General features: G+C 41.9%; 1 protein-coding gene across 5 annotated transcripts; it reads right to left on the reverse strand.

The window, feature by feature from the left end:
• Window positions 1–1,490: 1,490 nt before the first annotated feature.
• PHRF1 (PHD and ring finger domains 1) lies at window positions 1,491–27,962 on the reverse strand. 5 transcript variants are annotated; one of them, XM_081014507.1, is made up of 18 exons: window positions 27,760–27,962; window positions 25,143–25,257; window positions 23,710–23,823; window positions 22,525–22,634; window positions 21,757–21,840; window positions 21,022–21,143; window positions 19,928–20,028; window positions 19,231–19,403; window positions 18,933–19,062; window positions 17,116–17,240; window positions 16,607–16,794; window positions 16,162–16,281; window positions 9,290–9,444; window positions 5,780–8,542; window positions 4,795–4,871; window positions 3,739–3,999; window positions 2,701–2,829; window positions 1,491–2,498 (listed from the first exon to the last, which is right to left on the reverse strand). In XM_081014507.1, exons 2-18 carry the CDS (start codon window positions 25,231–25,233, stop codon window positions 2,361–2,363), a joined length of 4,881 nt encoding a protein of 1,626 aa, XP_080870633.1. In that variant the 5' UTR covers window positions 25,234–25,257; window positions 27,760–27,962; the 3' UTR covers window positions 1,491–2,360. The 5 variants fall into 5 exon arrangements, with proteins under 5 accessions (XP_080870633.1, XP_080870632.1, XP_080870630.1 ...); XM_081014506.1 differs by having other exon boundaries at window positions 19,231–19,397; window positions 22,525–22,760; XM_081014504.1 differs by having other exon boundaries at window positions 22,525–22,760.

The raw sequence follows: 27,962 nt of genomic DNA on the forward strand, positions 1-27,962 counted from the left end.
GGATTGACCCCCCTATGCTGGGATGTTTGGACTTTTCAAATATGGCAACGGGCCGTGAGATGTCTGGGACTGTGGGGGCTCTCAATTTTGGAGGGTCTTTGAAACATGCTTTTAAATACTACATGGAATTTAGTGTTGAACATGGAAAAGGGGCTGATTTGTCGAGAAGGGCTAAAAACATCGTCAAGCTGGAGTTACCACGAGCAGGAGACAAGGGAAAATACAGTTACAAATATGAAGAAGAGCCGCGGAAGGGACATGGAAGAGACTTGAGGGCCTCGGATATAAGGTTGCCAGGTTAATGGGCTAGATTGACAGGAATAAGGACTGACAAAACCCGGAACCAGGAGGAAGGGACGCTGGATGAAGAGTGGATCTGTTTGTAGCCCTTTTTTCTACCATTAGAACTGCTTTATAAAAGTGATGAATGATAGAAAAATGTTGGAATGAAATTACTTGGCTTTAGCAAAGATGTTTAAAGAATTATGAAAGAATATTATGGTTATGAGAAGTTGGTAAGGATAAGATTTAAGCTTTAAGTTTTAAGGTTTATTTTATTATAGAAAGATAAGATCAAAATAGTTTAGGGTAATGCAAGGATAGAATTTTATGAAACATGGAAAGGATTTGCTGGGATAATTAATAACTAGGATACAAAGAAAGGGAGGAGGAGGAGGTCTAAGAAAGAAGGCAAGGACAGTTAAGGACTTGAAAATAATGAATTTGTTTTTAAATGTTTTTAAAGGTTTGTGATTTTTGTATTTTCCTTTTTTTCTGTTATTTTTTCTTATTTTGAATTTTCTCTCATATGGTGGGAAGGGTTTGTTTTTTGTTCTTTTCTTTTCTTTTCTTTTCCTTTCCTACTTTGTCAACTATTTTTATTGTTTGTACTTTCTTCGGTTTCTATTTTATTTTTTTATTTTTTGTAACATTTTGAAAATTTCAATAAATATCTTTTAAAAAATATATATATATCTTCTTGCTGATAAAGACAAACACGCAATTCATAAAGTAGTCCTTTTTGCTAAAGGTTAGAAACAAAACTGTAGCTGGTTATTATGGTGGCCATCTTATCTAATGGCTTATAGGCAGAGTCCATCATGGGTCAGTTTTTATTCAAAGTTGCTTTTGCGTTTTAATTTGTACGTTGGATATTCTTCATAGTATTGCAAATCTATAACTTGTTTCACTGTTTTAATAAAGGGCAAGTGCTGAACCTATTGGTCATCCCAGTTTGGGGAGGGGTGGGGAGAAGAGAAGAGAACATTGACAACAGATTACTCCAAACAGGTAAATCTCAAGGCTGACTTGTGCATGTAAAGCCAAACCCAGAAGGAAAGGTGGGGAGGCGGGTGCATGCATGCAAACTCACAACCTGTTTCTGATTCCCAAGTCTTGGAAACTGTATCTTTGACTACCCCCCTAGTCTCTGTACTTAACTAATAAATACTAATAATGATACCAGAACCAAAGAACCACTATGAACAACAAACAATTCAAAATAACTTTATAAACTGTCACATTTCTCCTTTGTACATCCTTTTTGCTGCATACCTCAGGTTTGTTATTGAAAGTCTGCAAATGGTGCTTCTCTGCCTCCACTCCCCGCACCCTCCCTGTTCAGTGAAAGGCAGCTCGTTGAATGCAAAACTACTCAAAACCAGCCTTCAGCACATTATTCACAAGAGCTTCAACATAGTTCAAATCCCCTTCCACCAATTTCCACCCCCGCCCTTTCAAAATGAAGTTCCGCATTTGAGATATTTCAACAAAATGGGAAATGAATGCCATCTCTGGAGCAGTGTTTTCAGGAGTGGATTTAGAAAGGGTAGCAAACGCCTGCAACTCCCATAAGACAGAGCGAGTCAAAGTTTATCACAGAATAGGCTAGAAATACTGCGGTTCAAGTATTAAACCAAATTTCTGAGAAATCGCTAAAGAATCCACATTTCTGATAAATAAGAACACAGTGGGAGCAAGTATACATTGCTGTACACTGCATATAAAAGTGTCTGTTTTAAACTGGAAAGACAAGTGCAGAGACCCAAAAAGGGGGGGGGGCGATCAAAGCCATGAAAATTGATAGTGTGTCCTCTCCCCAACACACACATACTTTGTCCAGCTACTCCACAAGCTGAGTGGGATCTGCTGACATTTGGCTCTTGAACTGCAGTCCAATCCACACCCATCCCTGTGTGAGAATGGGTCACCCTGCAGGAAGGCCCGACCACGTTCAGTTGCTGAGTGGGGAGGGGTGTCTTGCAACATGCAATCGCATTATCCCTGCTTTCCTCTGCAGAAGAAGAAAATCCTTGGCTAGAAAAGCCTCCACTTGTTTCATCTTTGGGGCTTGGCCTTTTTCAGTTCCCTGTTTCAAGGGGCTCTTCTTCAGGGTCAGCCTTCTTGTGTTTCCTTATATGTTTGTACTTCTCAACATACGCCTTCACAAGATTAGCCACCTTCACTGGGTTAATTTCACCACTTTTGCTGTGGCAGATCTAGGAATGGTAAAAGGGGACTGAGTTAGTTTCTGTGAACCTAGCATTAAAGCACCCTGCATTTTTCGACTTCAAATACACTACCTGAAAGAGCAGGAAAGTCTTGTGCCAGCAGCTAATATTCAGTTTACAGAGCATGACTTAAATGGGGCTTTTCACAGCCATTTGCCTAAGTTTAAAATAAGATATTCCCTCTCGTTACCTTTTGCACCGCCTTCCGAAGAATATCTTTGTATTCCTCCTTAGTGATTTCCCTCTTCTGGTAAAAGGGCTTAATTGCGAGTTTCACTTCTTCCACAGCCCTCTCTTGCATGTGAAGTTTCTTCATGTACTATAAAGGACCAAAAAAATCAGTTAACCAAAAAGCTGCCGCAAGTAAGGTTTTCAAACTAAGTTATCAAAGCAGTGGTTTTTAAATTACAGGAGGAAGATATGCTGCTTCCCCTGTGGCAGTCCTAGTTGTGATGAAATGGGGGGTGGGGATCAAGTGGGATATGCAGACATTGTATTATTTCAGGTCTCCTCAGGAAGTACAATAGGTTCAGGGAAAGCCTATTAATGAACCGCACTGTTAATTTACTAAATGCCTTGCTACAAATTACAGTGACTGTGAATAGCTTAGACCAGGTATCTTCAACCTTTTCAAATCCAGAACCCACTTTTAACCAAAACAATACATTTGGGGACCAATTTCTTGATCTTCTACCATATATTTGCATGTTCATAGTGCTCCTGTTGCAACCCACCTAGGATCCGGCTAGGACCCACTAGCTGAACCAGTGTCTTAGGTGTATCTAAAAAGCATCAGACACATTCATAAAGGACAGGTCTATCAACAAAATAGTTTAATGATTCACCAAAATAGTTAAATGCTCAGTGGTGATTTACTTCTAGCAACCAAGGGTTGGGGATAGCTCTCTCTGTGAAGCATCTGTTGACTGTTCTGAAAGACTAGACGGTCTGATGCAGCAGGAGAATTCTTAGATTTTATGGGAGAGATCCTATGCAGTTTGAGAGTTGATGTTGTGCAAGCAGTAGCACAAGAGGTAGTAAACAAAGCTTAAATGTCACCAAGTAGAATAGTAGTTGCACTAAGACAGGCACTGGACTTGGCTGTTGTGCTGTGCTAAGAATGGGGCTCCCACGAGCGCAATGGCTGTTGTGCGAGTGTGCTGCTCCATTTGGGTTTTGCCCATGAGTTCAACTTCATCATCTTAGCGAGCCATCTACCTCCACTCACCTCCTCATTTTTTGATTTATCCACAGGGGACTTAGGTGCTTTGACTTTCTCCTCTGTATCTCCTGTGGAAGCTGCCTGAATTCCTGGTTCTGAAGCTGTTGCCAGATTGCCAGGCTCCGGAGTCAATCCTTGTCCCGCCACACAGCTAAGCAGAGGGAGACTCCCCTGCATGATGAACTGGACGGTGGGCTGACTAACAGGCGCATAGGGGGGCAGACTCGAGGGCAGTGGTGCTGTCAGAGGCAGGTTTTGGTTGTAAACCTGAAAAGAAAAGAAAAGGATCACAGACCACTTCTCATATCACAACATGTTCTCTACTTCTGAATGCCACTGAATACCAGTTGCCAGGAATCACAGGCGAGGACAATACTGGTGGGGCAGGTCCTGTTTTTAGGCTTCCCTGGCTGGCTACCAGGAGAAAAGGATGCTGTACTCACTGGAACACTGGCCTGATCCATCAGACTATTCGTATGTTCTGAACAAATGAGGGTGGGGATATGATCCATAGGGATTACAAGAACAGCTTTCATTTAAAGGGACACGTATATTACTTTCTGCTTATTCTAAAAGGGAAAAGTTTGTTTTAAATTGTTGTAACCTATCCTGGGATCTTAGGGGGAAAGGAGGGTAATATATTAAGATAATACTGGGCTCACATCAGCCCCACTGGTGAGCAGTGGGTGGTATTCAATAAGCATTTTTGTATGCAGTCTAATAGCTGATTTTAAGATGTCTAACCCCCCCCCCCACATATTTAATAAGCTATTGGAAATTAGAAGTAACAAGCCCATTGCAAAGCAGCAGGACACAGTTTCAAAGTCAGATAAATTTTTGCAGTACATGGGCTGAATGAAATGTACTACATTTGGGTGGGGGGGGAGGAAGAAGACTGTTCCACAATGAAGTCAAGTTGGGGGCACAAGTTTACAGATGGAGTGAAATGGCCTCCCATGACACTTGTCTTAAGGCGTGGGAACCAACCTGGGAGGAATCTAGATCAGGAAACATAGGCTCAGGAATCATATAATTGGTTGGAGGAGGCTCAGTTAACTGCACCTGATTTAATGTCTGGGTCAAATCCTCTGCTTTCCAGACCCCTTCTTTCGTTCTCTGCTGTTTGCAGAATGGCACCCCTGAAAGATCCCCAGGAAGAAAAGCATATCAGAACAAAACATCTAGATGATCACAGCAAATAAAAACACTTCAAGTTATCAAACTTCATGACAACCTCAGAAGAATTCAGTACAGATGGTTTAACAAGCTTCCCCAACTTCTTAAAATGAGATTTTAGTCTGCAAGCACAAACACGTCTCTAAGTTCCTAGAAATACCTAGCAAAGCTGAATTCATAGCTTAAAGCTCATTAAAAGTGGCACAGACATTTAGTTTATGAACTGTGATCCAGGATGAGGGTGGAAGAGTTATGCTTGTTTATGAGTTAGTTATGTTTTTATGATGCACATACCCATGTTATATTCTTCAAACTACACATGTAACAAGTGTAACAGGAGGAATCAAGTCTCTCTTTAAATAACTCTAGCTGTTTTGGAAAGTTTTAAAGAATTCCTTGCAGTACTAAACACTGCTTAAGCACGCATGCATATATGCTAGAGAGAACTCTATGGCTTACTTAACAAAAACAAGCATTGTCTGCTATTACATCAGAAATGGAAAACCATAGTTTAAGCTTCCTCTCCAAACCAAGAAAAAAAATCTTGCTTTGGAATTCTGCTTTCTGGGAAAGAGAAAACCAGTTTGCCAGGTTAGAGGTAATGGCAAACTGGATTGCCACCAAAAAAAGGCAATGTCAGAGGGCATGAAGCAAGGAGAACGCATGCAAGGTGAATACTCACTAACATAAGTGCCAAACTACAGCGAAACTGCACCCCTTATTTTTAACATAACCTGAGGCTCCCATTTAGTGGGACCAATCCAACCTTGAACCATGACAAACAACTACATTCCGTCTCACTTCTAATGAGAAAAGCAGCTATCCCCATAGCTTCGACTTTTGCCATTTTGAAGATTTACCATGCACTTACTTGCTGCTTTGTCTGCAGTCACTGCATCACTTTCTTCCTCTTGAAGATTCCACGTAACTCTTTTCACTGGTGCTTTAGATTTCAACACAGGACCTTGAGCTACTGCTTCCGGTTCATGTTTATTTACATCAGTGGCATTCTCACCCAATGTAAGGCCCCCACCTTTAGTCTCTGTTGGCGTTTTGATTTCAGGCAAAACTTTAATTGGCATTGGCTCATCATGCTCCTGTACAAGTTCCTCCTTCACTGGAAGACAGTCTGATAAAAATGGGCACACATCATCAATATCTTCGTTTCTAACTTCAGTTTCTTCCAGTTGCTCACTACTTTGGCTAGCAAGTCCTGGTGACTCATAGCCTGCTGCCAATTCCTTCCCAGTGGAAGAATCTATAGTGTCAGGTAGCACTCCGGAACTTGCACACTTTGCCTGAGAAGTTATTACAGTTACAAGTTTCTTGCAGATTTGCTCCTTTACAATGGTCTCTTCTAAATCAACTTTCATTGCTATCTCTTTTGGAGGGCTCTCCTGTACAGGCATCAGGTCTAGATAAACATTCAATGATTCTTGTGTTGAATCTTCCAAGTCTTGGGTCCAAGGAGGAGCATGATCAAGAGAACTGCCCAGGTTATCATCTGAGGATTTCTGGCCTTTCTGGTCCTTCTCTTGAAGAGGTAGCAGTGGCATCTCTTTCGGCTTATGTTTCCTTTCTTTGGAGCATGACCTAGGTTGCAGTTGTTTCTCCCTAGACTTAGGCCCTTTGGACTCCCGGGGTCTTGATGGCGAGGATGACCTTGATCTCCTCTTTCGCTTCTCCCGGGATCTAGATCTAGATCTCTTTCTCTCTCGGGACCTTGAGGTTCTCTCCTTCTTGTACCTGTCATGGCTTCGCTCTCTTCTGTGCTTCTTTTTCTTCATTCTCTCAGCACTGTTTGATGGGGAACATTCCCTCCCCCTTCCTCTAGTGGCAGAATGCTTTTTCTTTTTCCGACTTTCATACAACTCAAAAGAAGAGTTGCCTGGACTACCAGATCGTGATCTAGATCTCTTGTGTTCTTTTGCCCAGGAGCTTTTTGCCCTTTTGTCTTTTGTCTTATCCTTTGCTTTCTTTTTCTTCAATCGCTCATAACTACTGGAGCGGTCACTTGAGGAATGCCGAGTCTTTGATTTAGTCCTGTGGCTTTTGCTGTATTTTTCTTCAATGGAGCGAGAAGTAGATCTGGAGCTTCTATCTCTTGAACACGTTCTTGATCTAGATCTTGATCGTGTGCTTTTGTAGTCTTTTGTAGCTGCCTTTTTTCTTTTTAATGTGTTCTGGCTTCGAGAACTGGAATTTGATGGGGATCTTGAAAAAGATCGCTTTTCTGTTTGCTCATTTTTGGGTAATATCTGTAGACTGTTTTCTCTTACGGAACTGTCCGCCTCAATTTTCGCTCTAGCCTTACCTAGGTCATCTTCAAAAACTACCCTAGGACCATTCTCATCCTCCTCATTTAAGTGCTCTACATCTGTGACTTGCTTGATGGCAGAGGATGTACAGGGTAGACTTGACAATTCCTCCTCCTCAGCTTTCTCTTGTTCTGCATCAGATACCTGCTCCACAAGCCTCTCCTTTATCATATCGTCATGAGACTCTGTGTTACTTGATGGCACATCTGATGATTCGGCCCCTGATCCAAATACATTTTCCAGTGTGTAAGGGGTAATGCGGCGCACTGTTTGGAATGTCTGGACTTTTGGACTCGCTATGGATATTGTTCTGGTGATATTAGCAAGGGGCAATCTTTCCGGACTGCTATTTGTTGAGCTTGAATCAGAGCCTGTTGGATCAAAAGGATCATATATTTCACTTTTGACTGGTTTAGTCTTTTTCAGCGAAAAGAGGGGCGACGGATTCTCCTTTTGCTGTACTTTATTGTCCACAGGCCGGAAAGTATTGCAAAACCCAGGATTAGACAGTCTGCTGGAATGTCCCACATTTCCAGGGATGTTGATTTTAAAGCTCTCAAATGATGAGCTTCCAACGTTCCCCCTTGAAGGAGGAAAGGTGCAACTGGCATGGGCAGCAGCAGAGCCTCCACTTGTGTGCGCTTGTCTCTGAGGAGCACGCGACTTGCTGCTCTCCATTTTACTATCACCAGCTGTTTGGTTTGTACTCCCTTTGCCAGTCAACTGTGTTACACAGGAGCTGGGAATACCACTGTTTCGGTCACTGGCCGGCTGCAATCCCAAATGTCCACTAGTCGATTCCTTTTTAATCTTTGGTATCCTGGGGAGTTCAGAGATATCAAGCCTTTTAGGGGACAATTTCAGAGGCTGCCGCACAGGTACGGGTTTTGAGAGTGAACTCGAGTTATTGGACAATAATTTAGAAGATACAGAAAGAGGAGCCCCAGGCAGTTTAGAGCCTCCATTAAATCTGAATACTTCACCCAGTTTGGGGCCACATCTATTCAGATTTGCTAAACTCTGAGCCTGAACAGACCTTGGAGTCATTGAGTATTCAAATCTAATGGGAGCCCTTCCAGATGTAATCTGCAATGGATTCACTGCTTTGTTTGCTAGGCTTAGTGAAGAAGAGGACAAGGCGCAAGTATTTGAGACAGCAGATTTGGAGTTTGAATTCAGTTGTGAAGAAACCAAAGATTCAGCAGCAGAGCTGCCACTAACTGGAGTCCCCAGTTGGGAAGCCCCCTGCTGGGCACTGTCCTCCAAGCCTTCCTCCACTCTTGAATTGCTTGCTGAATTGTCATGCAGCAATGAGACTGAAAGAGACACGAGAAAAACCCATGAAAGTTTTCCCACTCATTTGCTTGTACTATTCTATACCGACAATAACATCCCATAATTTTAATATGAAGTTAACACAGGACAACAGAATTGGGGTTTTAGCAACTATGCAAGTGAACTGTCAGCTGTGCCAGCTAGCACAACTTCCAGTATGACAGTAAGTTACACCTCCAAGTGTCAACACTTAAAAAATAAAAGGGTTGGTCATTGCACCCTAAGCTCTCTCATACTAATTCCGTATAACCTCTGATCACTTACATATATTGCTTACCAAATCAAATGTGGGCAATCAATTGGTCTATTTTATGAAATTCAGATTAATGTGATACATTCTAGAAAGCACAACAGCAGTACAATGTCAATAGTCCTATACTGTTCTCTTCTATTGCTATGCTTTGACAAATAAACAAAATACTGATATGTACTGATTTTGTAGCTCAGTTGGTTAGAGCGTGCTGCTGATAATGCGAAGGTTGCAGGTTCGATCACCGTAAGGGACAGTTGCATATTCCTGTAGTGCAGGAGGTTGGACTAGATAATCCTCAGGGTCCCTTCCAACTCTATGATTCTATGATCCTCTATGAATAACTCTGGCTACCAATTCAAGACATACTATTACAGGCTGCAACATGGCATTTGCTTGCCTGCTGCTTGCAAGGATTAGAAAGTGCTTGTGCGCATAACATGCTAACAAACTTCAGATCAGTCTAACTAAGCATTACCTGCTTTCTTTGCTGTCAACGATCCATCTCTATTAATGACGACGTCAGAACCACTCATCATAAGGAGGCTCTGTCCAGTCAGGATGCTCCCCAACAGGTCGGGCACAGGGGCTGGACCAGCTTCTGGCTCAGGTGTCAAGGCAGGAACACTCCTCCTATAAATTACACAAGGCATGCCTTCTGATTTCACACTATACAGAACTATACTGGTTACATCATAATGAACAAAGGATCTTTGACATCCTATGAATATAGGTTTGAGACTGTAGCACATCTCCACAAACCTGAGGCAGCTACATAGGTTAAAGATGAGCCATCCCCAACCAGTCCTATTGCTACCAGTGTTTTCAGAAGAAACAGCCTACCTTGAGTTGATGGCATACAAAATAACTATAGCTAGTGGGATAAGAAAATAAATGGTCAAGTATTATTTTCTTTATAGAGGGCTGAAAATACTATGAAAAGCCTTGCTATTGGGGGTGGGGGTGGGGCGGAAACCCGGTACTATGCAGAGTTGTCTGTACTCCACAATCCAATGCAAGTGTAGAAAACCTGCAGAATCTCATTCTCATTTCATTTAATGTTTGCATCCACTTTTCCTTCCAAAAATGAAGCCTGAAAAAGCTAATATAATGAAACACATATAATGTGGAAACCAAAGCAATATAAAAAATGCTGCAATAATTGTTTTCAATCCAATACTTGTCCACAGCTGGATAAGCTATGTGAACATTTACCAAGACCAGGGAGGGGGTGGGTGTTCCAACTGGTATTTCTGAAACCCAGAACCTCCAGATAACACAACATTTGTAGTACCATCTTGGCTTTCTGCCTACTACACACTTATAACATTCTCTAAGTCTGAAACAGCAAGAAAGAACATGGAGCACAATCCAGTCATAAGTTGAGCACTTGTTGATTTCAACTGGAGAACAGAACGTGTGCTTAAGAGTGCAATCCTCTGCAAATCTACTCAGAAGTAAGGCCGACTGAGTTCAATGGCATTTGCTCTCAGGTTAAGAGCATATAGAAATGGAGCCTAAATCTGCTCCACCAAAACCCAATGGCCTTAAAATGTTTTAGTCTGGCCCATCCATACCAGTGGGCAGCTGCAGTTTTGTTTTGTTTTTAATCATTTTGGTCCTGTGCACTGTGTATAAGCAGCCTGCTCAGCCTGTGTAAGTCTTTTGCAGCAGCAGCGTTTCTTTGCTTTGCTGCAGCCTAACAGATTCTTCCTGCTGCTCTTGAAGCAGTTGCTTTCTTTTTTAAAAAAGCAAATTATAACAGCTTTCAATTATCCAAATGAACACAATAAAAACACCCCACCTCACCCACATTTTTATTTAAAGAGATACGAGTAGCAAAGAAATACAGGAAAAAAACTCAGTGTATAGAACAAACTTCATTAGTGAAACAACTCAGCCGACCTCTGCCAAATAAAAGGTGAGTTTTATTCACATCTCTGCTTTGATACTGTGAGCTTGAGCTTTCCGCCTGCCTACTGCAAAACACGGGAGTTACAAAAGAACCCCCAGTATTTTTGGTATCAGTGTCTTTGCACCCAAGAAGCTCACTAAACTCAACCATCTCATTAGAAGGTGCCCCAAAATTACAAAATGGGACTCCAAACCAGAAGACTGGAGGAAAACAATGCAGACATTCCATAAAAAAAGAAGTGAGACAAATAAGATGCTCCACTGATGTTTTGAAATGGCTCCAAAACATGTACCTCTTGTGGATTCTTAGATCCATAACTCCTTCTGCTTAGCCAAGGCCACATCTGAGAGAAAAGCTAGCTGCCTCTACACTCAACCTGCTTGCAGCTGAGCTAACAGGCTTCACGCCTATTGCAGAACCATTAACTCTGCCTGCAACTCCACACATACTAATCCTACAAACACTTACTCTCAAATAACACCAATGTTACAGAATAAGCAGAAGGACTTCTAGTCACTCTTGCTTTTCACAGTAAGCATTCTATACATCACACTTCCCTCCCATTGTTACTTTTAAAATCAAGGGCATTGTGCAATTGTCAAGAATGTGGAGAGCTAAGAAATACTGATCTAAAATATATGGAGTCACTATATATCATGCATTTAAAATGTGGCAAAGCAGTGTAACTATACCAAGTGTTGCCTGCATAACATGGAAATACGCCCACTGCTATAAGCCAAGCAGGTATAACCAGATCTGGCTGCAATTGTTCATGCTTTAGAATGCACACTGACCATTCTTTCACCTTTGGTGGACATGCCCAAGGATTAAGACATTCTGGGAGATGATTTATAATGAAATGAAAAAGGTATTTAAATATACCTTCCTGAAGAAACCAGAGGCCTTTCTCCTGGGCATGGTCGGCCAATTGGTGTTAAAGAAGGATAGAACCTTTTTTATGTATGCAACAACAGCAGCAAGAATACTCATCGCGAAGTATTGGAAGACACAAGATTTGCCCACCCGGGAAGAATGGCAGATGAAGTTGATGGACTACATGGAACTGGCGGAAATGACTGGCAGAATCCGAGACCAGGGAGAAGAGTCGGTGGAAGAAGATTGGAAAAAGTTTAAAGACTATCTTCAGAAATATTGTAAAATTAATGAATGTTAGGAAAATGTTGGAATGAAGTTATATGGCTTTAGTAGAAATATTATAAGGAATTAAGTACAGATAGGTTAATAGAGCATTAAAGGAAAAAATAAGGTTAGAATGAGTTAAGATAATTATAGGATAGAAAACAGAGGAAGATGGAAAGGAATTGCTGAAATAATTAACAGAAGTGGAATACAAAAAGCGAGGTGTGAGGAGGTCGTGGAAATAAGTGAATGAAAGATGGGATAATGAAATTGTTTGATTTATTTTATTGTCTTTGTCTTGTTTTGTTAATTTTTTGTGTTGTACTGTTTTTTTCTTTTTAGTGTTTAAGTTTTTGGAAAAATAATAAATATTATTTTAAAAAAAATAGAATGCACACTGACCTGGGAGGAAGGCCTACTGAACTCAGTGAGGCTTACTTATGCGTAAGCTGCATAGGAATTCGCAACTGGTCACCTCCAGGTTGGCTTACTGTAATGTGCTTTTTAATGAGGCTGCTTTTGAAGACAGTTCAGACACTTCAGTTTGTCCAGAATACTGTTGCTAGGATGCTGGATGATGCAAGCCAACTGGAGCATACCACTTGCACCTTACACTTTCTGCACTGGTTATCAATTCATTAGGATATTTATAAACCACTAAAGATCCCCGCACCACAATAACAATATAAAATAAAAACTAAATAGGTAAGAACAAATAAAGCAGTTCTAAACAACAACAAAAGACTGCCTTCTGGAAAAGCCTGTGTTTTTTTAAAAAAGGTTTTTTTAAAGGTTTTAAAAAGGAGTTGTATGCATTTCAACTGCAACGGGCAGCATGCTGCACAGGGCAGCTGCTACTGCACTGAAAGATTAAGTCTAAGCTGACATGAAACCAAGTTCTGATGCATGAGGTTCTACTATGTGGGCACCCATAGACAGTGCTTTTTCTTTTTTTAAGGAAAAGAATGGTGCTGGGACTAAGTTGTTACAGTAAGTGCTGCACTTTAACATTTTTTTTATGGGGGGCGGTTAAGGTGCCAGTACTGTGTATCCTTGAGTCTCCCCAGAAATAAAGCACTGCCCATAGATCACCTTAGTCAACAGACAGGTATATAGGGAAGTAAGGCAATCCCTCACTTATCAGTTGTTGGCTTTTGACCTTGAAAGCTCTAAACAAGTTCAAATCATTGTACCTGAAGAATCACTGCTGCCCATATGAATTTTCTAGTAGATCATCTACTGAAGCCCTGCCCTCAACTCTTCTGTCAGGGAGGGGTTTTCTGGGATAGTGCCAAGAATATACAATGCCCTGCCAAAGGAAATATGCCCAGCCTATTACTGCTTTTCAATGAGTAGCGGAGGCATATTGTCCAGCAAGATTTTTTAGGCTCACTTAAAAAAAAAAATTCTGACTGTTTTCAATGGAGTTTTTTATTGTTTACTTTTAAAATCGATGATAGCTATACTGTTTAATATATTGCTTTAAATTCTGTTGTGGTGTTGCCACCATGATCACTTCTTAGAAAGGCAAGATAGATACACAGTACTGAAATAAATAAAAAATATTAATATATTAAGTGTCCAAACTGGAATGGCCATAGCATCAGACATACATCTAAAATACGCTTTTGGTGTTCCCCAGGAGCCTTATCCTGAATACACACACACAAACACCCCTTAAGCTAAGTGCTCTGAAAAGTCCAAACTGCTGCAACAAGCTACTTCCCATTTTGGAACTCCAATTTGCTTTTGCCTTACCTGTAATAACTCACCTGGAACTTGCCTTCTTTGGAAGCAAACATTTGGCTGCATTCCTGCTCTTTTGTAGATTCTCCCCTAATTCTCAATGAGCTTTGGCCCTCTTTGGCTCTAGAAAGAACATCTCAGTGATTTCGGCTTACGCTTTGGCTCCTAATAAAAAGGAAGCAGAAAGCTCCCTAAACCTTAAAGCATTTTTAAAAAATTTGACAGGCATGGATCCACAAGACAGAAGCTTCAGTTTTGGTAGTCTCTCGGGGAGAGGAGCAGGAATCCAGTCAAATGACCCTGTTCAAATCTGAAGTAAGGAAAATGATTCTTTTTCCTCTGAGAAAACTTAGTATGCAAACCTTGAGCTATCTCTCGGCCTAACCTTCCTTACAGGGTCATTGAGATAATAAAATGGGGCCAGGGAGAGAACCACTAAGCAACTTGGTGGTAATGAATTAATAACAAAACTAACAAAAGCGAAAAGAAATGAAACTGCTTTACATAACTGTCTCAAAAGAGCCCATAGAAGTTGTGAATCATGAAATATGTCATCCATACACCCCTTCTGATGCAGTGAACAGACCCCTACCCATCATTTATATCGTGAACCAAAACAGACATGTGAACACAAGACAAAACAAAACAGCTGCTTCTTATCATGTTTAGTTGTAGTCTGAGTCTTCAGACTCAGGGACAAAGCCAGGCACCAAGTTCCCATGATGCCGCCTCCCTCACTTCCTCAAAATCCCTCCTCAAAATCCACCTTTTCCAAACCCCATTCCTCAAGTCTCCATTCCCTATTGTAACTGAGCCCAATTGCATATTCTTCCCCTCTGTACCCCCTGCCTCCATCAACCCCCTTGTACCATTTTCTAGCACAACAAACTGTAAGCCCTTTGGGGCAGGGATTGGTTCCCTCATTCTTTCTAATGCACATGTAAATTTAATATTCTTAAAGCAACAACCACAACCTCAAACATCTTTTTCAATGTGATAAAGCAGGGCTGTGATAACCTCTACCCAATGCCAAAGAAAACCCTCCAGATTACCCATGTTGAAAATCCCCTAATATTTGTCCTATTCCGTTTGTTGTCTTCCCCTTTTTCAGCTTACTCACACATTTACTCCTCCTTGCTTGGCAAATTTCCAGTCGCCCACCCTTTCCCTCCAGTTTGTTTAGGGCTCTCCGCTCCCAACTGCAAGAGAACCTCCCAGCTCCAACATTCCACCTCATGCCCCAGTTAAAGGGAAACTGCCTCAAAACGCTCTACCAGCCGGCAGACGCCTGATCTGAACTGGACATTGGGCATCCTTGAACAAAACAGACCCAAACAGGGTTCCCAGGTACTCAGCACTGTAGGAAGCAATGTTAGCATGCCAAGGATCAGTAGCCCAGGACTGAATGAACCTGGCAGCCTAAGGGCTGCTTTAGAAACACATTGTTGAACATGTGGAACACTGCATTGGTAAGCTTGCTGGGTGTTTTTTTTTTTTTTAGCATGCTTCCAAAATGAAGCCTGAATAAGCAGGGAATGGGGATAAGCATGCAGTAAGGTATTCTTTGCACAGGAGGCAAGCTCAATGGAGAGCCTCTCTCTTTAGCCCTCTCCCGTGATGGAAGCAGCAGGGATGTCTCACTGGAATAAATGACGGCAAGAGACTCCACCCACAAGCAAATATTTCCTTCTCCACCACTACAAAAAAATATCAGGGTGAGCTAACAGTCTAAAGAAGGAATATGGATGTGCTATGTGTGAAGAAACAATTGGGCAGACGGTGCTTGTCCCTTTACCACTCTCAGCTTCCTCCCTCATATGTGATGATAATTTGATCTCAGGAATATGCTTGCTTAGGATTTCATGGTGGCCAGCAGAGATCTCCCGCTCCCCTAATTAGAGAATTTTCAACTAATTTTAGGGATCTTTCACAAACTTTCCTAGGAATTCCAGAGTCTTGAGCGACATTTGTATCAAATGCTTCCCTTCCACCTGTCCGGTGGAATGAGAGAATCAAACTAGTGAGAATGAGTATATGAGTGTGTGTGTGTGTGTGTGTGTGTGTGAGAGAGAGAGAGAGAGAGAGAGAGAGAGAGAATATTTAGAGTTACATGGTTGCTATTTATAATTGCTCACTGAGAGTCATCACCTTCGTAATTTTAGGAATAGTGACCTATTCAGCAAACTGAGAACTGAAAGGAAAAGATTGTAGCTTCTTCAAGCCAACTACAGCTAAGCCAGGATTTGAACTGTCTTTCTATCTGTCATGGATGCTTTAGCAGAGATTCCTGCATTGCAGGGGTTTGGACTAGATGACCCTTAGGGTTCCTTCCAACTCTACAATCCTATTATTCTCCACATATACACATACGACACACACTATGCTATAGTCTGTAGCACTGAGCATGAATCCATGAAGACTGCAAAAAGGGTTTGAGGTTTCAACGCAGTGTGAAAAACAGGAGAGACCACAAACTAGAAGAGAACTTTGTGCACCTCCCTTCTCTTGCTGCTGCTTTGTATAACAGAGCATCATGTGGCTGACCTTACCCAGGAAGCCCCATAGCGACTGGTCGAGCGACAGGACGATGGGATCTTAGTGCTGATTGAGAAAGGCCTCTTCTTTTGTTGCTCACAGGTGAGGCTGAATTTACAGGAAGCTCTTCATTACTAGGAGAGAGAAAATTTTGAAGATCACAACCAACTTCCATCTTATCTGAGCTTTGCCTATTTTCTTAAATGAAATATTCAAACTGAGAAGATCAAATTCTGTCTTCTGATATACTATAGAAGTTTCTGAAATAGCAGGGAAGCAAATGGGTTAAGGAACATATAGAGTAGGCACACTTAAAAGATTAGCTTCAAACTGAATAAGCTTTATAATCTAATTTGGATTTAGCCCCATTTTTCTTCTTTCCTGCCTATCACAGATAAAGTCTCCATGCATTTCTGAACTGCAGTTCTTTGTTTTCTTCTCATTTGTCATATTTCATACCTGTTATAAGGATCCAGTTCAAAAGGATCTCCAAACACAGAGAGAGAGGCTGCTCCAATATCTGCTCTCATAAGGCCAAGAGAGGGTTCCATTGGTTTGTACATGGAAGGGATTGAAATGCCATGTACAGGCTTGCCAAGACGAAGGGTTTTTGCAATCCGGGAACGAGAAGTCAGCTCAGTTTTCACCTGGGTAGAAGGAGAGCAGGTTACCTTTATGCTCAGAACAGGATTCCCACCAAACACTATGAAAATAGAAAACATGACTATGTATCACAGAAATATGAGGGGTTGCATTCTCTACTCTGCAACCCTCTTAAAGGGAATCATAGAAAGTAAGTGAAAACCTTGGCCAGTAGGCCTGGAGACTGTCTGAGTATATGAAATAAAGTAATAATTAGTCCTAAATAAATAATGCTATATTACAAGAAAATTGTAACAATGCTCTATTACAAGAAAAGCATAAACAATAGAAAAATTTCTGCATTGGTGAAAACTCCAGGAACATACTTTTATTTTTTTTCCCTTCCTCCGCCTTGCTCGGCGTTTGCGTCTCTTAATCCAAGTTCCAGTGCTCTTTTTTCCAGCAGATGACTTGGTATGAGGTTTTTTACCTGCTGATTTCTTTCTCCTCCCTGTATTAGAAGAAGAAGTGAAGAAGAGTTTGGATTTGATATCCCGCTTTATCACTACCCTAAGGAGTCTCAAAGCAGCTAACATTCTCCTTTCCCTTCCTCCCCCACAACAAACACTCTGTGAGGTGAGTGGGGCTGAGAGACTTCAAAGAAGTGTGACTGGCCCAAGGTCACTCAGCAGCTGCGTGTGGAGGAGCGGGGAATCGAACCCAGTTCACCAGATTACAAGTCCACTGCTCTTAACGACTACACCATGCTGGCTATATTAGGTAAAATATAGAAAGATTTTGGAGCTGGAGATCAGCAAATACAGCCTATAACCTGAATCACTTCTGTAATCTGCATGCTAAATACAATGCATTCTCAAAAGGAAAAGCAGCGCGTGTCAGAAACATCACAGCCTAAATTTGAAGAGAGAGAATAAATGAGGATTATTCCAGAGGTGTTCACTCTCTGTTGACCTCTCATTTCCTGTGGCTTCAACAAACTGGGATTAATTCAGATGACCCTGCCGACACTGGTCAGGTTCATGTGTCATGGAAAGCCATAGTCTAAAACAAACTAGTATTTATCGTGAATAAGCAACATGATTGTGCCCTCTGCTAATTTGCACCTGCTTTGCACCACCTTTTTTCTCAAGCTGGGAAAAACAAGCCACCACACTTGGCTTAGGTTACACAAGAACCAGTGATTGTGGTTTCTCTCCGACCAAACCACGAGCAGAAGTCAAGGTTTGTTCTTGGCCTACAGCATATTTAGAGGGTCACCAACCACAAGCACTGGTTTCACATATAAAACTAGGTCAGCCACTCTGTGGTTGTTTCCTATCTCTATGTGGGGTGAAGGGAAGCAGGCACAACCAAGCAGCATGCATCAGCACACTGCTCACTCACAGTAAACCATAGTTTATTTCAGACTATGGTTTGCTCTTATGTGTGAACAAAGCCATTGTAAAGCCACCAGAGGTTACAGACCATATGAAACTAATGGCTGGTCACTTGAATGCCTGGAGCATGTATGGTGCAAGACCCTCCAACCCTGGCTCATCCGAGGGTCCATAAAGTGGCTAGTTACCTCACCAAAAGAAAATCTGTAAGGCACTTTATGTCAAAACAAACATCTGAATCAGTCCACCAGGTTCAAGTGCAGCTGCCATCTGAATATTCATTAATATCCCACACACTTGGTAGCGGTTTTGTTTTTCCCTAGAGTTATTGACAGCTACATAGGGCCTGCTGCACCCACATGAACCAGGCCATACACTTCAATCTTCAGAGAAGGCTCTGCTGCGTGTTCTGCCTTTCTTAGCTGCCTGCTGGTTTTATTGGTGCTGCTCATATTCTGGGCCTTTTGATTGTTGTTTTACGCTTGTCTATTTTGTTTAGCTGCCATGGAGGCTTCACTGTGGAGGCTAAAAGGAGGCACAGAAACAGTTTACCAATAAATAAATGAAATCCACCGACAGCTTGAGTATTGAAACAGTTAGTGATGTCATACTGGGGGAGGGCAGGGAGACAAAGGTTCAAATCCACTGTGAGCCATGAAGCACACATGGTGATTCCTGTGCCTATCATACAGCTTCACCCTAACCTACCTCACAGAATTATTTTAAGATGAAAGGGTGGAAAGAGAGCTGTGTAAGCCTCATAAAAAATTAACTAAGAACTATCACCACCATTCTTAGCAAATTACCTCCTCTTCGTTTTTTCTTGGTTGTAGTTCGAGGAGCCAGTGGTCTCTGATACACGGCTGTGCTCAGCCCTGCTGCGACTGCATCAATGGTTTCATCAAGAAGGGAAGACATAAGGTATCTTGGTACATGCTAAAAATCAAGATGGGAAATCACAATTGTTGATTTACTACAAAATTAAGGAAGTAGAAAAGCCGCCCCCGCCCCCCCAAGCCCAGATTTCTTCCTAAATCAAACTGTCTCTTCGCTACAATTAGGAGCTTTCTCCACTCAAAATCCTCCCCTCAGAATGTGCAGTACCTGAATTCGCTGTGCAGTTGTTATGCGATTCCTGTTCACTGTTGCCCGCACACGCTCACTCTGACGTGTTCTGGCTATAGCTCGAGTTCGGACACTGGGACGTAGTCGACTGGTGGTAGGGACGACATCAGCTATGAGGGAAGCAACTTCCTCTTCACTCACATGATCTGTTTCTTAAAACAAGATCAGTTGTCAGCTGTGTTTCAACCAGCACCTGAACACCTTTCTAGAGACCTAAATCCAGGCATTCTGCTAAGCCTCCAGAACAAAACTGGCAAGGGTTCTGGAAAAAAAGAAAGCTCCTTAAATCCCTTTGCTTTAGAATTCCCCATGGACAGTGCAATGTTTTCCCTTCCAAGGCAACTACCAGATCCAAACACCAGTTTAGATAAAGAGATGGTTATGGAGCAATTTACTGTTCACCGATGCCAATGCAATGGTGTGGCTGACTCTAGGTGTAGCAGGCTTGTACAATGGACATCAACATTAGCTGAAGAAGTAGTGAGATAAAAACGTTGTTTTGTTACCAGTTTTTAACACTGAATGAGTTTTCCTTCAATTATAGCAATATTGATTGGTTTATATGGGGAAATCCTATCTCAATAAAAGTCATGTTGCATAAGCTGTGGGAAAGTCCTGTTTTCTTGAAGAACAGCTCTCTACAATGCAAAGCTAAGCTACTAAAGAAAATACTTGCCAGCATCAACAGATACAGCATTTGCTGGTGCACATGGTGGGCAGAACCATTCATCGACAGGTATCTCACTCAACGGAGGATTAAGGCATTCCATGTGGTATCTTTTAAAAAGAAAGAAAGTGTAACATGTTCTTACAGAGCAAGAGGGTGCAAAGCATGTAATATGTAACTGGCCAGACAAACATCTTTTTTTCACTAAGATGATACATGCAGGAGCTTCCTAACAACAGTTGTGCAGGCACTTGTAGAGACATACATAATTCTTTTGAGTGCAAAGGAAGTTCTGCAACTCTTTGAAACCTCCTCATCTCACAAGCCTGGCTGCTTATACAAATCTTCAATCATACCATGGCTCCAAGTACCTCATGGTTCTAGAATAGCACAGCATAGGGCATACATTATGATTGCTCCTATGGAGGTATCTCCCAAACAAGGCCAACTTGTGCCCTATGTTGTATTCATTGACCTTCTTCTATCCTCTTCTTATAGGCTTTGAGCGGTTCCTTCATCTAGGCACATTAAGGACCACCTCCCACTTAGCTTTAAGTAATGGCCACCTAAATAAAAAAAATCCCTAGAGAAAACAAAGCAGGTTTTCTTTTGAGCCTACAATAACAAAATTTCATTTTTCTTTTATAGCACGTAAATATCTGGTGGCTGTTTTCACACCTTAAATTGTTTTATAATTTATTATTGCACACTCTGTTTTTATGGTATAAGCTACCTTATCTCAGTGCTGAAGGGGGAAAAACCCTACATTTTCAAGTTCTGCCTAAGAAAAATGAAGATCTTCTAGCAACAATGATTTGCTAGCATTCCCCCCTGCAAGAAGAAAAAAGGCAGCATACTCATCAAACATGTCAACCTAGCGGGGTAGAGGGGGTGGTGAGAAGAATAAATTATGCTATATATTTTTGTGTTTTTATATTGTGAACTGCCCTGTGATCGTCAGATGAAGGGTGGTATAGAAAATTAATAACATAAAATACAGGCAGCATACAAGAGAAAGAAGCATCTACAGGCCTAATATAGTGTGAAAGCATCAGGCAAAAGTAGCATACCCAAGGAGGGTTTTTAAAGGCAGAACTCCTTACCCATGATCACAGCCATCGCACAGCAACAGGCGATCTTCTCGGTCGCTTCGGCCACACACTTCACAAAAGGTAGGGTCCTCCTCCGGATTATCCTCCTCAGATTTTGCATTCTCAACAGGAATCTGAGCAAAGTTGCACATTTTTAGGAAGTTTTACACTATCATGTTAATAGCTACACTAAGCATAGCCACTATTGCAAACTCAATAGTGTTTGCACCTGGCCAAGCACCAGTCAACTTCATTATCCGCTTTTGTGCAATGGGGCACAACATTCCTGTTCCCCTATGCTCTCTACATAAAAGCATGCTTCACTGGTATTTCACCTGCAATACAAGCCACAATGTTCTTAGGCAAGGACTAGAAGACCCATCCCACAGAAAGCCACCATAAAGAGAGCACACACGGATTGGGCTGTGTATAGAAAGGCCCTTCTACGCATACACATATAAGCCAGATCTCTAAGTGACAGCTGTAGCCTACCCAAAAAACATTACTTCTGAAAATCAGTGTTGGAAAAATTGCATATTCCAAAACCACAACCATTCATTCAAGTGAGCAATTCCCATCAACAGTGCCATTAAGGAAAGGTTTCAAAGCTTTAGGATGGTATCCAGGAAGGGAAAAATTGCTATGAATTACGAGTTGAAGGAGAAAGCGGACACATAAAGTTTTACAAAAACTGCATGAAACATGGATTCTGACTTTTAACTTTTCTTAAGTCAATGGAAAACCTACTTTCTTCAAGATTTCTCCACCCAGGCGCACTCGAACGCAGATAGACTTAAAAAGTTTGCGATCTACTGGACAAGAGTTGGCATTCTGCAAAGAGAAGGAGGGGATGTGTTATTTATTTGATTTCTTACCCGCCATTTACCATAAAGTACCAGAAAGGGTACAACAATAAAATTTGCAATTATAAAACAATGAAAACAGCTAAAAATGAAAAATAAAAGTAATTAAAACAGTCCATGCATAAAACCATTAAAAACAATACTAAGGTAAGGGGACCGCAGCAAGCACAATTTTTAGCTAAGGTAAGCCAAAATCTGCCAGATTATGCCAGAGTAGCAATTCTGGTTTTTATATCACCCAAATAACAAAACTGAGAGCAACTAATATTATTGGTATTATAGAAAAAGAGAACAAGGTAATGAACGCATGCACTTTTTAAGGTCTACTGGGTTCACATTATTACTGCAAAAACTAAATGAAGGTTGGGCTCTAGTAGTTCAGGATAATAACTAAAATGCATAATGGTAGATTCTACTGGTCTAGTTCTTCTTAGCCAGTGACTGTAAATCTGCATTATAACTTGATCCCATACAATGAATCTCTACAAAAATCACAAAGCATTTTGCACAGGATGATCTGAAAATTGCCTCAGGTATGGTATTATTTTTATCAGGTCACATCAAATTATACTGCTTATTGCCTTTGCAAAAAAAAATGTAAACAAACTGAGTAAGATAAATTATGCAACAAATTTATCTAAAGAGTTCTTACTTTAGACCACTCGACTATACAATCCAAGCAGAAGTAATGGGTACAGTTTTCAGGAGTTCCAACAGCCTGGTCCCTGAATGTGTTGAGGCATATTGGGCAGTTTTCAGCATCTTCATCAGAGGAAGAAAGAAAGCCTCCATTAAGTTGCGGCTTTGCTTTAACCAAATGTGTTGATTGCGTAGCAGCCATTTCCATTTCCTCCTCCTCCTCCTCCTCTTCTTCTTCCTCCTCCTCCTCTGAGTCTTACAAAACAATGAAAGAATTCCTTAGTATTTATTTCCACATAATGCATTTTGGATTGAAGTGCCCTATGATCCTGAAGAGAAACAACAGTCAAATAGATTCCTGGGAGACCATGAATACCCACTTTCAGTGCTAAAGCTTCATAAGGCTGCATTATTCAGAACCAGCACTCTACAGCTATCCCGTCTATTTCCATGATTCAACATCAGTGGGCGCACAGTAGCCCAATGCTATATTAAAATTTCAGTTAACTAGCAGTCATCATATGTATGGCTTGCTTGATAGGAAAAAGAAAAACCCAAATAAAGTCACAGTGTTTATCAGGGTATTGCACAGCAAGAGGGAGTGCAATACAGTGGTTAAAGCAGGTATAGGGAACCACAGGTCCTCTAGGTTTCTCTATCAGACTTTTGGGACTCTGCCCAGCCCAGCCAATACGCATTCTGCAGGCCACATCTCTCACTGGTCCAGCTCTGCGCTCTCCTCTAGTGATTTTACCTGTCCTTGAATTGTGACAATACTGCTTGCTTGGATAAAAGAATGGCACACAACCACTTATGGAACACACACCACTGGTATGCTAACCCCGGGAGAAAGCTGCCCACTAGGTAATGTGGCCTTCTGGCTGAAAAGGGTTCCCTGCACCTGGATCAAAATGTTGAGATTGAAGACCAGGGTATTCAAATTCCTGCTCACCCACAAAGCGGATGATTTCAGTCTAGGTTGTTATAACCATTCCACTCACACAGAGCATTAATGCTGCTTGAGATCTTTGGAAGAATGGAGAGATAAATATGCTAATGACAGTTTACATTCTATCTCATCTCATCTCATGTGTGAACCATGGCCCAACACGCTATGTCCAGTTAAATAGCTGCTGGAGACAACTTGATTCCATAAAATAGTAATGATCATAACATTGAGCTGTTTTTTTATCATCACCTTCTAGATCTTCATCTTCACCTTCTTCATCCTCTTCACCTCCATCTTCATCAGTATCACCTTCCTCCTCACTGCCCGTGTCATCAGAGTCCCCACTATTTCCATCGCTGCTTTCTATTGAACAAGAGGAACATAAGAGGGCCGGAAAAGGGAAGAACATGAGTACTCAGGGCCAACTATCATGTAAAGCAAAGAAAAAGCAAAGTCTTTACAAAAAAAATCCAACCACCCATTAACATGTAGTACTGGTGGTATTGTGCGTACCATTCCATATATCGTACCATTGTGGTTGTGCGTACCATTCCATATATCGGAAGTGTTTATCTCTTGCCAACATCAAGTAACTACGTCTCCACCACCAGGGAGGGACTCATGAAGAAAATAATAGGCAGTAGTAGTGGCCAGTCTCCCTTATAGGAGTTTGTATTAGGAGCTATCCAAGACCATTGGTATTTAGTTTCTGTTTGCATATTACATATGCACACACAAAACTGTATAATCAGTAAATCTATACAAAAACATGGCATTAGTATCAGAAACAAAATTATTCTGAGAGTCTACCTCTATTTTTATTTTCCAACCAGAAAAGAATAGATTTCTAGTTCTCATGGCTGAAAATGTGTGTTCAGTGAGCTGCGAAATCTCAAAAACAAAAAGGAAGGGTGTGAGCAGGACTTCAAGCAAACAGGGACTGAAGCGCCATTGGCTGCATATTGTTTATCATCCCTCCACCATGAATAGCTGAAACAAAATAAAAGGCCAAACAAAGTGTGTAACATTAACAAATTCACATAGTTATTCTTATCAGGGTATTTGGTTTTCTAAGGAAAAAAAGATAGCTGTTGTTCCCTTACTTCCTCTGCTAAAAAAAACCCCAATAGTTGTATTGCACCACACACTAACGTGCATGAGAGTTTTAACGGCTAATGCTTGAAATAGCATTTGGCTGTGTAGGGAATTCTAGCCATCAGTGTTAGCTAAATAAGGAGCCATGTATATGAAGCTTCAGATTGCTAAACATAAGAAAATCTGGAATGATGTAAACAGCCTTCCCCAGGTTGGCACCTTGTTGCTGGAGTACAACTCCCACTCTCTTTGGCCAATGGCCATGCTGACTGAGGCTGATGGGAGCTGTAGTCCAAAACATTTGGAGGGCCTCAGGTTAGGGAAGGCAGATGGTTTCTAAAAAAGACCACCAAGTTGCCTTCTGTAGAAATATCTTAACATTTATAGAGTAAAACTGCAAACCTCACTCACATCCAAGTTTGAAGTGACTAGGAAATAAATTATGCCTACGACTAGAGATGTACAGTTGTGAACCCATGAAGAATATCTCCAAACACAAAACCACAGACCAGTTTTCTCTTGTAAATGCCTTAAGGTTCAGAAGCTCCAGCAGTTTTAAGAATAAGGCTCCGACTAGTTTCAGTTACCTGCGTCGCTGAAGAGCAGTGCAGTCGTTCTTTTGACTTTGCCTACTGCAGCATTCTTGTTAATGAGCTCGTCCTGACTGTCATCATCCATTGCAGGGCATCTGGAATTGGCTCCCTAACAAGAAACAAGATTCAAATTGAAGGCAAACTTTTGCAAACGACACAAAATGCTGAATACATTGTTTTTGACTTTGTACGTGCAACCTGGACCATGTCATTCTCTGGGTGACATACAGAAAAAAATTATTATTAGGGAACATTTAAGTTACAGAGAGAGAGAGAGAGAGAAAAAGAGAGAGAGAGAGAGAGAGAGAGAGAGGCAGTTAAACAGGGTATATCTTTTGCAGGAGATGTGGGCAACAGTAATAATCTGTATATATTTTTGTGCGACATCATTTCCATGGTGATAGAATGACAGTTGTCAAGATAAAGGTAAAGGGACCCCTGACCATTAGGTCCAGTCGTGACCAACTCTGGGGTTGCGGCGCTCATCTCGCTTTATTGGCCAAGGGAGCCAGCGTACAGCTTCCGGGTCATGTGGCCAGCATGACTAAGCCGCTTCTGGAGAACCAGAGCAGCGCACGGAAACGCCGTTTACCTTCCCTCCGGAGCATTACCTATTTATCTACTTGCACTTTGACGTGCTTTTGAACTGCTAGGTTGGCAGGAGTTGTCAAGATAGTGGGTGTCTAAAAGACAGTGAGCAGGGCAGGTCCAGTTTCACCTTGTATGTGACCAGGTCAGTCTTCTTCCACAAATTATTAAAACACTTTACAGACAACTGCACACCCGTAATGTTTTCACCACATATCAACAAGTAGAAGGCATGTCATATTTCCTAACAGGATTGGAGAACCAGTTAAGCAATAAAAATATTCTTCCAAGAAAGTCTCCTGTCCCACAATTGACCACCCCTGCCCCACAATTAAATTGGATTTGAAAACAAATTGATTCTGCCATGCTATCTGAGAGCAAGCCTGGACCTCCAAGTCATGTTTTATCTGCATCTAGGAAAATACCAATTGCATAGAAATGTTATGCTAATACGTAGAAATATAGGATATTTATTAAGCTATAATTAATTTATTTAGTAGGTGCTAATAAATATGAAATAATTTTCCCCACATCAGGCTGCAGTTACTGGAATAAAGCAAGCAATGCTGAATTTTTTAAGGGCTTCACACATGACAAACTCAGTCTAGGACAGCTATGAGGATCAGTTCTGTTGGTACAGGAGTCAGTTTTGCACAGTTTGGAAACATTGTTTGTTCCTTTATTGATACTGAGCTTCAACTGGGTTGGACCTCAGCCTAACCCTATATCCAAGACTCCATTAACAGGTTGGAACACCTTAACAGTCTATATGAATTGGGGCATGGGTATCTGATGGGGTATACTTCCACATGAACCGACCCACTTACTCAAGCCCAATAGCACCTGCCTCCAGAGGTCAGAAGGGGTGGCAGACAGAGGCAGCATTTTCTGTTACGGCACCCCATTCATGGAGTGGTCATCAGTTATGGCATGTCACTGATGCAATGCTATCCCTCTGGTCTGGCACTTACACTTTTATCTTTTCCAGTGCCGGGCAGACGTTTTTCTTCACCTTTCTTTAAAATAATAATAAAAAAGATTGCCTGAATTGGATTTCACCCTACTGTGCTGAGTTGTTGAGGTTTTTTAACGACTATTTTGCTATTTTATTGTTTCAACATATCTGGGGGTAGCAGCACTGAAGGATGAGATTTGTAAAAGTCCTCCAAGCAAACAAAATACATACTTTATGCCCGACTAGTCAGCAAACAGTGGTATCAGTCCTTCCCATGTTACCTTTTCCCTCATAGTGTGGTAGTGGCCTAAGGAGCAGCAAATCAAGTACAGTGGTACCTCGGGTTAAGTACTTAATTTGTTCCGGAGGTCTGTTCTTAACCTGAAACTGTTCTTAACCTGAAGCACCACTTTAGCTAATAGGGCCTCCTGCTGCCGCCGCACCACCAGAGCCTGATTTCTGTTCTTATCCTGAAGCAAAGTTCTTAACCCGAGGTACTATTTCTGGGTTAGCGGAGTGTGTAACCTGAAGTGTATGTAACCTGAAGCGTATGTAACCCGAGGTACCACTGTACACACCAATAAAGCAAAATAAATACAGAAAATAAGTCTTTGGCGAGAATGTCATCAGGTGCAATGCAAGACTGTTGCACCAGGCAGAAACGGGCCACTCATTTTTGAATTCTAGTACCGGTACTTATGCCTGGGATGGGGGGGAGGGGCGCTCCAAATATTTTTGGACTTCAGCTCCCAGCTTTCCCACACCACGGGGCCACTGGGAGCCCAGTAACAACTGGAAGGCCGCCGGCTCCCCATCCTTGACATAGGCCACCCACCGGACTGGGAAAAGCGGAACGCATCTTAAAATAGAGAAGGAAGCGCGGAATTCTCCAGCGAGCAGCCCAGCGCAGCCGCCTTTCTCGCCCGTCACCGGGTCGTCGGTTCCGGGCAGCGGATGCCTCTCAAAGGCCACCATCCCGGAAATGGGCGCCACCTCCGCTCGCCCAGCCAGGCTCCCTGGTCTGACCGGGAGGCCCCAAAGGATCCTTCCCTCCCCCCCTCCGCTCACCTGCCAGGAGGGGACCCCACAAGGCTATGTAGACCGGAACAGGAGAGGAATGCGCACGCGCACCGGCTGCTTTTTTACACCCCCCTTTTCCCGCAAAGGAACGCAAAGCGGAGCGCGGGGCAGGGGGAGACAGACGCCGCGTCGCAAAGCAGGACCGCTGTGAAGGCCGAGAACGCCTCCGGAGCCGACCCGGAAGGGAACGC

This window comes from Podarcis pityusensis (genome assembly GCF_964106645.2).
Source record: "Podarcis pityusensis genome assembly, chromosome: 1".
NCBI lineage: Eukaryota > Metazoa > Chordata > Lepidosauria > Squamata > Lacertidae > Podarcis > Podarcis pityusensis.

Excerpts from the sequence above, each read along its gene's own strand:
- PHRF1 (XM_081014503.1), bottom strand. The coding sequence starts at position 25,233 with ATGGATGATGACAGTCAGGACGAGCTCATTAACAAGAATGCTGCAGTA. Across the intron at positions 19,404-19,927 it reads TGCTGTATCTGTTGATGCTG|AAACAGATCATGTGAGTGAA; the intron begins GCAAGTATTTTC and ends TCTTGTTTTAAG. Across the intron at positions 16,282-16,606 it reads GAACTGGATCCTTATAACAG|TAATGAAGAGCTTCCTGTAA; the intron begins GTATGAAATATG and ends TCTCTCTCCTAG.